Source organism: Piliocolobus tephrosceles, chromosome 20 (assembly GCF_002776525.5).
Source record: "Piliocolobus tephrosceles isolate RC106 chromosome 20, ASM277652v3, whole genome shotgun sequence".
Classification (NCBI taxonomy): Eukaryota; Metazoa; Chordata; class Mammalia; order Primates; family Cercopithecidae; genus Piliocolobus; species Piliocolobus tephrosceles.
In genome coordinates, this window is record NC_045453.1 from 36,250,645 (window position 1) to 36,261,632 (window position 10,988).

The 10,988-nt window shown below is 58.4% G+C and overlaps 1 protein-coding gene across 4 annotated transcripts in view; it reads right to left on the reverse strand.

Moving 5' to 3' along the window:
• Positions 1–10,988, reverse strand: part of KCNQ2 (potassium voltage-gated channel subfamily Q member 2) — a 72,352-nt gene that overhangs the window by 29,929 nt on the left and 31,435 nt on the right. For all 4 annotated transcript variants that reach the window (XM_023183268.2, XM_023183269.1, XM_023183270.1 and 1 more), the window contains exons 5-8: positions 10,148–10,273; positions 6,020–6,130; positions 5,192–5,287; positions 772–866 (exon numbers count right to left, since the gene is read on the reverse strand). In XM_023183268.2, the coding sequence (XP_023039036.1) occupies positions 772–866; positions 5,192–5,287; positions 6,020–6,130; positions 10,148–10,273 (428 nt within the window). The remainder of the gene's footprint in view (positions 1–771; positions 867–5,191; positions 5,288–6,019; positions 6,131–10,147; positions 10,274–10,988) is intronic.

The window sequence follows — 10,988 nt, forward strand, 5'->3', positions numbered from 1 at the left end:
GGGCGGGCAGGGTGGTGCCCACATAGACGGACTCGAGGGGTCAGGCCCACGTGGACCAGGAGAAAGGCCCTCGGAACCCCTCATCTCAGACCTTAATTTAAGCAAGAGCCAGGCACTGAAAATCCCAACTGGCTGCCACCTGCCCTTTTGTAAAACAAAAAAACCTGGGAAAGCTGCCCTCCGACCACACAGGCTCACAGGACCTGCTGGCACTGCCTCGACTGGCACTTTTAGGCTCCCTTTTCTGCTGCCCGAGGGGCTCCAAGGTTGTCTGTGTGCTCTGTCCTGTTGGGGGGACACCTGGGACCCCCAGGATAATTTGAGTCTCCTGGTCCGAAAGCCTAACTGTGATCCGGGGTTACTTTCCTGCCCCCTACGCAGGAGCCCTAGGTCCTTGCTGGGGGACAGGGACACAGTGCTGGTTCCACTCAAGAAGCCTGGGCACCTCCAGCTGCTGGTCCAGAGCAGCCCGGGGAGGGGGCTGTCAAGCTCCCTGGGGAGCGTCCTTGCAACACACACAACAGAGCATGACCCATGGCCAGGACAATAAAGCAACAGGGGAGGAAATGAAAGTGAAAAGAAAGCCGCAGCTCTAACACAAAGGGCAGAATCAACGCCTCAAAATAAACCACACACAGAACTCCTTTGTGAAAAATACATACATTTTACAGAAAAAAATTAATCAAAATAATGAACAACAAAAAATGGGGTTTAAGAACAAATGGAAAACAAAAAAACAGATGCGTGGTGCCAGGTGCCCAGCGGCGGTACCTGTACATGGGCACGGTGACCGTGCGCTCGTAGTACTGCCACGTGGAGTGCAGGTCTGTGCGCGAGAGGTTGGTGGCGTAGAATCTCCAGGCCGACTGCGGAGGGAGAGATGAGGCGGTTGGCCAGGGGCAGGTGGTGAGGGGTGCGCCCAGGAGGGCCGGGCATGGAGGGAATGGGGCAGAGAGGACCTGGGACTCCCATGCTGTCAGCCTGGCACTCAGGACTCTGGGCCAGCAGGCCGGGCCCCAGCGCTGCATCAGCCCCACAGCCTCAGTTTACCCCCTGCCGGACAGACAGGCAAGACCGCTTGTCAGATGGTGGGGCCTGAAGGAGGGGAGCGGTCAGGGCTTGACTCGGGGCCCTCAGATACTTCGCAGGGAGGCTGCGTTCTTTCCTTTCCATGGCTCTCACCTGGCCCCTGGCGGCTGTCACCTGTCCTGGGTGTTAACCTTCCTGCCCTCCCTGTTGGACCCTGGGCAACCTGAGGCGCTGGGGGTATGGGTAGGGCCAGGGACCCCAACCTCCATCCTCCCAGGGCGGGGACTCAGCCCGGCTCAGGGCATGAGCCTGTGGGTTAGACTGAACCTTGCCTGGCTGGATTTCCATTCTCTATGCCTTTGTTTTGTTTTGTTTTGCGGTGCTGAAATAGACATATCCTAAAGTTCACCGCTTTAGCCATTTTAAGGTGTGCACTTCAGTGGCACCTGCACACGCAGTGCTGTGTGACCACTGCCCCTATCTAATGCCACACTTCTTCGTCGCCCCCAAGAAACCCCCTACTACTCCCCACGTCCAGCAGGCACTCCTGGTTCCCCCAGGCCCTGGCCACCGCCAGGGTGTACGGGGCTCCACGGACTCCCCCGCCCTGGGCGTTTCCTGCCAAGGGCATCGCAGGCTGCAAGGCCTTCCCTGTCTGGCTCCCTCTGCTGAGCAGGACATCCTTGAGGGCCATCCTCGTCGTAGCAAGGGGCAGCGCCCGCTCCTCCTCATAGGAGGATCATATGGATACATCATATTCCGTTCATCCATTAATAGACATTTCAGCTGTGTCCACTTTTTGGTTCTATGAGTGGTGCTGCTGTGAAATTTGTGTGCACGTTTTGGTTGAAGTCTGTAGAATGGCTGGGCTACGTGGTAACTCCACGTTTCCGAACTTTCTGAGAAACCACCAAACTGCTTTCCAGGGTGGTCGCATCGTTACATTCCTACCAGCAGGGGCCCAATTTCCACACAGCCTACACTTGGTTTTCCATTTGTTAACATGTTAGCCCCCCTGGCCAGGCGCCGAGGCTCGCCACACCTTGGAGGCTGAGGCAGGTGGATCATCTGAGCCCAGGCGTTCAAGACCAGCCTGGGAAACATGGCAAAACGCTGCCACTCCTTTAAAAAAAAAAAAAAATTAGCCAGGTATGGCGGTGCACCCCACAAGGAATTCCTTGTCAGGACTGCAGAATCCAGATGAGATGCTCTAGGAGGAACGCTGGTCCAGCAGCGGCATCTCCACCAGCGAACGGACGCCAACTCTGGTTTTCAGCCTCCAGAACCAGTGAACTCTGTTTCCAAGCAGCTTATGTGAACTTCTCAGCCAGGGAGAGCTTCCCTGCCCCTCCCCTTCTGGCACACGGGCTGCTCGCCACCCTGGCTCATTTCTGGATGAGAGCTCCCCACCCTCCGGCCACAGTGGTTCATCTCTGGTTATAATCCTTTCTTCTAATTCCCAAACACACTGGACACGTTTGGAGGTATTTTTTCTGGGTTTTTTGTTGTTGTTGTTGTTGTTGTTGACAGACTCTACTCCAGGTGAAGATGCTGTGAACAGTGTTGAAATGACAAGAAGGATTCAGAAAGTTAAATAAACTTAGTTGGTAAAGCAGTGGCAGCGTCTGGGGGGACTGACCGCGAGGCTGAAAGCAGTTCCACTGTGGGTAAAATGCTATCCAACAGCATCGCATGCCACAGAGAAATCTTTCGTGGAAGCAAGAGTGAATAGATGCGGCAAACCTCATTCTTGCCTTATTTTAAGAAACTGCCACAACCACCCCAGCCTCAGCAGCCCCACCTCATCAGCAGTGGCCACCGGCATCGAGGTGAGACCCTCTGCTGGCACAAAGATTACAACTCGCGGAAGCCTCGGGTGATTGTTGGTATATTTTAGCAATTAAGTATTTGTAAGTGAAAGTACGTGCAGTGTTTTACTGGTTTTTAGACGTAATGCTACTGCACACTTAGTAGGCTACAGCATGGTGAAAACATAACTTTTGTTTTTGAGATGGAGTCTCATGCTGTTGCCCAGGCTGGAGTGCCATGGCGCGATCTCGGCTCACTGCAACCTCCGTCTCCCGGGTTCAAGCGATTCTCCTGCCTCAGCCTCCTCAGTAGCTGGGATTACAGGCATGAGCCACCATGCCCGGCTGATTTTTTTGTATTTTTAGTAGAGATGGGGTTTCACCATGTTGGCCAGGCTGGTCTCGAACTCCTGACCTCAAGAGATCTGCCCACCTCGGCCTCCCAAAGTGCTGGGATTACAGGCGGGAGCCACGGTGCCCAGCCTGTAAACATGACTTCCACATGCACTGGGAAACCACGAAATTTGTGTGACTCACTTTACTGCCATCTCTCTATTGTAGTGGTCTAGAACCATGGCTGCAGGACCTCTGAGGTGTGCCCGTGGAGAGGACCAACGGTGCTCTGGAAATGTGCACCAGCTGCTGTTAAGAGTGACCTTCGAGGGGAGCAGGGCGCACGGGACCCTGGGTGCTCAGGTGCTGCCTTTTCTGGCACTGTTTTAACCTTTTCACCACATGTACGTGGTCACTTTTTTTTTTTTTGGAGACGGAGTCTCGCTCTGTCGCCCAGGCTGAAGTGCAGCGGCCGGATCTCAGCTCACTGCAAGCTCCGCCTCCCGGGTTTACGCCATTCTCCTGCCTCAGCCTCCCGAGTAGCTGGGACTACAGGCGCCCGCCACCTCACCCGGCTAGTTTTTTGTATTTTTTAGTAGAGACGGGGTTTCACCGTGTTAGCCAGGATGGTCTCGATCTCCTGACCTCGTGATCCGACCGTCTCGGCCTCCCAAAGTGCTGGGATTACAGGCTTCAGCCACCATGCCCAGCCCACGTGGTCACTTTTTAAACCATCAATAGTGGAGTGAGATTTGGGGGCATTTTTGTTCTTCTTTATAATATTTTGCATGAAAATAAATGGCTGTTTGTAGTTTTTATAGTGGAAGATAAATACACACCTTAAGGTGGGCTGGGCCCAGAACCAAGACCACGAGAGGCACATCCCCTGCCGTGGCCACCAACACTCCATGGCTTGTGGCCATGTCTCCAGTCTCTGCCTCTGTGGTCACACTGCTTTCCCCTCCTCTGTGTCAAATCTCCTTCTTATAAGGATGCATGTCATTGCATTTAGGGCCCACCTGGTATAACCCAGGCTTATCTCCATCTCAAGATCTGCTGTCTAAGACAGGAGAGAGCCTATAGCCACATCCAGCTGGCAGGGACCTGGCCAGTTCTGAGGGTCCAGTGGATGGAAGACTTTGGGGAGGAACTGTAAGAATGGCTGGTCCCAAGGCGGTCCTGCTGTCTGTCCATATTTTGTGGGTTTTTTTATTTTTTATTTTTTTGAGATGGAATCTCACTCTGTTCCCAGGTTGGAGTACTGTGGCGTGATCTCCACTCACTGCAACCTCCGCCTCCCTGGTTCAAGCGATTCTCCTGCTTCAGCCTCCTGAGTAGCTGGGACTGCAGGTGCCCGCCACCACACCTGGCTAATTTTTGTATTTTTAGGAGAGACGGGGTTTCACCATGTTGGCCAGGATGGTCTTGATTTCCTGAACTCGTGATCCTACCACCTCGGCCTCCCAAAGTGCTGGGATTACAGGCGTGAGCCACTGTGCCCAGCCATTGTCTGTCCATATTTTCAAGGTGGCTCAGGAATTACTTGTGGATGCCAGAGTGATCACTGCACCCTACCTACCCCCAAATGGTGGGATGGGGCTGGGTGGGGTCTGGGTGGGCATCATGGGGGCCTACAGCCAGCATCAGGGGTCAGACGGGGTCAGGCACTGACTCACTGCAGCATGTGGGCTCTGGGAGCCTCAGTCCTGCAGCTTCCGAATGGGTGCACTCGCCTCCCAGGGTGCGGTGGACAGGACCTGATGGCTAGGCCCCAGCGCCCACACAAGGCAAGGGCCACCCCAGCGTCTTCACACAAACCACCCTGTGCAGCCTCAGGGGTCGGAGCCATTTCTCAACACACACACTCGCATCCTGGCTCCTTCCACATATTCCTGCAGAGGGTGAGGGCTGTGGCCCCATCTGCAGATAGGGCGATGCCAAGGCCCTGGCGGCCTCTACTCCTGGACAAGGTGGGACCAGGATGAGGGCTGCGCTGGTCCCCAGGGGACGCCTGGACTCACCTGGATCAAGCCTGCGGCCGGGTTCCGCCTCTTCTCAAAGTGCTTCTGCCGGTGCTGCTCCTGAACCTTCAGGGCAAAGCCAGACCCCAAGATGCCCTGCAATTCATCAGGGTCAGGCCACACCCCAGGGACCCCCACGCCCCAATTCATCAGGGTCAGACCACGCCCCGGGAACCCATGTCCCCCACCTTCACCAGGGTCAGACTGCACCCAGGGACCCGCGTCCCCACAATCCATCAGCATCAAGAGGAAGAACCCTCTGGCTTGCAGGAGACATGGCAGGGCCCACACTGAACTCAGGGTGGCCTCTCCTTCCCTTCCACGCGGAAAAGTCTGCACACCCATCTTGAAGGGCACACAGTGAAGGAACCACCGGGGCCAGCCTCTCGCCGTGCACCAGCTGCCCTGCCCTGCCCTGGGGCAACAAAGGTTGGCAGGGCCCCTCCACCTTCCTCTGAACTGGGTGGGCCTCACTGCCTGGAGACCCACGAGGGAGCTGTGTCACCAGCCGCCCTGCCCCTGGTCACAAGGACGTCCTGCTGGGCCCCACTCAGACTAAGAGGGGCCACAGTGACTAACAGAGCCCCTGAAGCTACAGCCACAGCCCTGGGCATGCTCCTGCTGGGGCTGGAGAACCCCCACTCCAGTACTCAGGGAACAAGGCCTCTGACCCTGAGCTGCCACCTCCAGCTCCTGGGGCCTGTGGACCTGCTGGGAGCTGCTCCTGCCCCAGGTCCCACCCAGGGAACTGTGCCCAGGGGCCTGTGGTCACCTCGGGAGCCCACAAGACCTCATCCCCCTCCAAGGCAGGCAGGGCAGCTGACTTACTGCAGGAAGCGCGAAGAAGGAGACGCCGATGAGGGTGAAGGTTGCCGCCAGGAGCCGGCCGTTCCAGGTCTGGGGGTACTTGTCCCCGTAGCCAATGGTGGTCAGTGTGATCTGTGGGCCCGCAGGCTCCGGTCACATGAAGGCCTGCTCACACCCCTGAGGGCAGGCTAGACGCCCGCAGGCGGCTCAGGGTGTGGGCTGGGACAGATGTGGTACCACCCCCGTGTCACCACCCACACAGGGGCCCAGTGAGGCCAGGGTTGGGGTCGGCCGCCCTTCATCCCCGGAGCCCTCTCTCCTCTTCCCCTACAGGCCAGAAGCAGGGTCCAGCCAAAGGCTGTGTCCCCATCTCACATCGAGAACCAGAGGCCCAGTGACGTGCCTCCCACGAGGCTCGGCTAGGACGGCAGCTCCCACCCCATCCCCGCCGGGCGGAGAGCGCAGCTAGGGAGGAGGGAGTGCCGAGAGGGACCCAGAGGAACAGGCGGGGCGTGCAGGGGGCTCGCTGAGCCTGCCCTGAGCTGAGGCCAGAGGAGAGGGGTGGGCGGGAGGAGGCCATGATGAGAGGCAGGGAAGTGGTCCCCACTGGGCCATGGCAGGGTGACTGCTCCTGGAGCAGGGACCCCAGGGGTTGTGTTTAGAGTTTCTCTAGGGGTGGTGGGCAAGGGGGCGGTCGGGCCAGGTTGGGCCTCCCCAGGGGTCCCAGAGAGCCCAGGAGCACCCAGCCTGGAGCCTGGGTGAGGGGAAGCAAAGGACGGACATGTCTCCAAGCAGCTCTGACAAGAGACGCCTGTGCTGGGGCCGAGGAAGGCAGGGCAAGTGCCCTGCATTCAGTGCTGGACATGTGGGGGCCGCAGCCCACCCCCCCTTGCCAGAACCGCATGCACCGCAAGCCAGGGGGCTCAGGACAACTGCACGGAGGCGGCTCTGGCTTGGCCGAGAAGGTGGGCCCGGGACAGGCCCTGAGAGGGCAGGGTCTTAATAAACAAAGGGAGGGGTCGAGGCCTGAGCACAGACAGTGGGGCCGGGAAGGGGAGACCTCTCACCAGGACCCGCAGCCCCACCCTGGGGAGTTTACCCCAGGCTCTGAGGACGCCGCTATGTGGTCTGAGGACAGGGTGGGCCGGCTGGGCCGCGCCCGCTTCACACTGAAGGAAGCCGCGGCCTGGCGCGAAGCAGCACCTGCACTTGGGGGCCTCGGCTGCCGCCACCATGCGGAGTGCACAGAAGGCTCTGGGAAGGAGGCTGCCACATGGAGTGGGCGGGAGGCTGGGCGAGGCCTGGACCCAGAAACCTCTCCTGGGGAGACCAAGCCAGGACCTTAGCCCTCTACACAGTTTCTTTACCAAAGGAGGCATTTTTTGTTTGTTTGCTTTTTGTTTTTTATTTTGAGACGGAGTCTCACTCTGTCGCCCAGGCTGGAGTGCAGTGGCCGGATCTCAGCTCACTGCAAGCTCCGCCTCCCGGGTTCACGCCATTCTCCTGCCTCAGCCTCCTGAGTAGCTGGGACTACAGGCACCCGCCACCTCGCCTGGCTAATTTTTTGTATTTTTAGTAGAGATGGGGTTTCACCGTGTTAGCCAGGATGGTCTCAATCTCCTGACCTCGTGATCCGCCCGCCTTGACCTCCCAAAGTGCTGGGATTACAGGCGTGAGCCACCGCACCCGGCTAAGAGGCATGTTTTAGAAGACATGAAACAGTGACTGTTGACATTCTCAACTCAACCACAGGACAGCAAGGGCTGAGGGGGAAGGCAGAAAACCAAGAGGGAGAGGATGGGGACTGAGACAGAGATAGAAACAGAGAAATGGAGACAGAGAGATGGAGAGATAGACGCAGACATAGAGACAGAGAGATATGGGCCTGGCACAGTGGCTCACGCCTGTAATCCCAGCACTTTGGGAGGCCAAGGCCGGTGGATCGCGTGAGCCCAGAAGTTCAAGACCAGCCTGGCCAACATGGTGAAACCCTGTCTCTACTAAAAATACAAAAATTAGCCAGGTGTGGTGGTGCACACCTGTAATCCCAGCTATTCAGGAGGGTGAGGCAGGAGAATCACTTGAGCCCGGGAGGTTGAGTCTGCAGTGAGCTTTGACTGCACCACTGCACTCCAGCCTGAATGATAGAGCAAGATCCTGCCTCAGGAAAAAAAAAAAAAAACAGAGAGAGAGACAGAGATGGCAGAGAGACGGGCAGGGCAGTGAGACATGGACCCTAGCTAGAATGTTGTGGGGGACAGGGGAGTCGAAAGAGGCCAGAGAATCCCAGAGCAGCTTCCAAGCCCGGGTCCCACCAAGGGCCAAGTCTGTGAAAGGGGGCCAGGCCCTTCACCCCCCCCCAGGGGGGCAGATGGATGGGACACTTTCACACACAGCTCTCCAAAAATGTCTGCCCCAAAATGTTCCCAGCCGCCATCCGACCTGCTCCTTCAAAGTAGATGCCAACTCAAGGGAAAGGAAGCTGGAGGCCTGGCAGATGGGGCCTGGCCTGCGGGGGAGGTGAGGGCGGGATTCCCCCCACACTGGTGAGGACCCCCAAAGGCTGCAAGAAAGGGAAATTGGGGGTAGAGCTCATCCTATCCCAGGAGGAGGCACACAGCGTGTTTGAATCAGAAATACCAGCATCCCTATTTGCTGTTTAAGACTAATCAGGTAAACCCCAAAGAAAAACACAGAAGCAGCCGCAGCCGCCGCAGTGGGACCCAGAGGGGAGGGCACCGTGACCACAGAGGGGGGCTGTATTCTCACCCTAAGGCTTAGGAACTGTCTGACATTTAAAAATATACACAAGCATTACTCCGAAAAAACACCCAAATAAAAATCCCAATTCCATCGTAAAGATGAGAAGACTTGCCCACAAAAGACCTGGGGGTGGGCTTGTCCCCACTGAAAGCCCTAGGGCCTGGCAGTCACAGCTCAGGATGCCCTGGGCCTCACGCTGACCCTACGGTGGGGCCTGAACCACACGATGGCTCAGTGAGTCCAGGTCGTCTGCCTGGTCCACAGCCTGGGCCCCGGGGCACGCTCAGCTCTCAACCCCTACCCAAGCCCTGCCTGGGAAGACAGTGCCTGGGTCTCATGAAATTAATAAAATAACTTCAGATCAGCTGCATCCAGCTTAGGCACCAGGTGGAGCTGCCCACATCTTTCCCGCAGGGATAAGCCCACTCAGCCAGCGTGTGCAGGGCTGGGCCTGGGGTCTGGTCTCAGCCTCCCAGGAGACCACAACCCTGCCCCTGCGCACCACCAGCCTGAGGGTGTCTGTGGCCCCAGGTAAGGAGGAACCCGGGGCCCAGATCTGTTCAGACCTGATCAGAGTGGGGCCTGCGGAGCCACCTGGTCTCCAAAAACACAGGGCCTCGGAGATCCCACATCCACCCCACACCAGGGGGTCCTTCAGAAGGCTTCCAGGAGCCCTCTCAACAGGGGTGACTTGCTCCGAGAGAAACCCGGCCACAGCACAGGGACAGGTGGCCAAGAAAGTGGGCTGGGGTCCCGGCAACAGGGGGGCCAGGGAGGGGGTGACCAGTAGAGGGGCCACAGACCCACAGGCTCCAGACCACCCTGGACAGACAGGCTAGAGGCTGAGCTGGGACCAGAGGATCGGCTGCCCTTCAAATTCTCTCCTCTCTTACCCTGAGGGGCAGGGCCAGGGGTGGAGGCCAGGGACAGGAAGACCAAGGACGGTAGCAGCCAGCCATGGGCACAGAGGGCAAAGCCTCCCACTCACCCACTCCCACAGCCACCAGGTCATGGGGTTGGTCCCTGGACCAGGGTTGCCCAGGACAGATCTCCCAGATACGCCTCTTCTCCCCCTTCCCCCAATGATCAGGACACAGAGCAGGTGGAGGATCACTCAGGAAGAAGGAAGATGCCCACTACAGCTGAGCTCAGGCTCCCTGGGGCCCAGCCCTCCCCACCTGCTCCCCCACCAGCGTGGCAACCGTCACCCCCGCCTCAACCACAAGCCATCATGACCATGGGTGGCCAGTAGGTGGCCCCAAAGAGACGTATGGAGCCGGCTCAGCCAGCAACAGCCTGGTCCCAGCAAAGTGACAAGGGCACGTCCTCAGCCGGTGGACAGGTGGGACAGCAGGGAAAGGGAAAGCCACAATGACCACAACTCACCAGGCCCCACCAGAGTGCATCCGCGTAGGTGTCAAAGTGGTCGTTCTCCCCCTTCTCTGCCAAGTACACCAGGAACGAGGCCAGGATGAGACAGAGGAAGCCGATGTACCAGGCGGTGACCAGCTCCTGAGAGGTAGATGGTACCACCATCATCACCACCATCACATCACCACCACCACCACCATCACCCGCCACCTGCCTCCAGGAGCACTGCAGCCTTGCCAGCCATCCCACTTTGGGCTCTGTCTCCAGGGTTCTGGGGGCTGGACCCTTCTGAGGCCAGCAGAGGCTCCACGCCAGGGTTGGTGGCAGGGCTGGCACAGGGGAACCAGGACGGGCCACTGGCTTCACCATCTTAGCTACAGCAGCCCCTTCCCCTGTGCCTCCTGGCCTGGGCAACAGCGGCTCGCATGGCCGGCCCACCGCTTCCTCCAGGGTCAGCAGCGCCTATTCTGGCGGCCAGCAGGGCTGGAGAATCTTGGGACTGCTGAGACCCTCCCCCAATCTCCCTGAGCCTCCAGGCACAGATGTGAAAAGGGTGCCCACTGCAGTCAGCACTCAACGCCCACAGCATCCAGGGAGGGACGGGGGCCACTGGGGGCTGACCCCTGCCTGTTCTACAGCCAAAACCACCACCCTGGCAGGGCTCAAGAGGGAAGAAAATGGGGAGGGGCCATTTGAGCAAATGAGCCCACCCGTGAGCAGGTGGACAGACAGACAGCACGGTCTGGTAGGATGGGGTCTCGGGAGCAGGTGGACAGACAGACAGCACCGTCTGGTAGGATGGGGTTTCGGGAGCAGGTGGACAGACAGACAGCACGGTCTGGCAGGATGGGGTCTC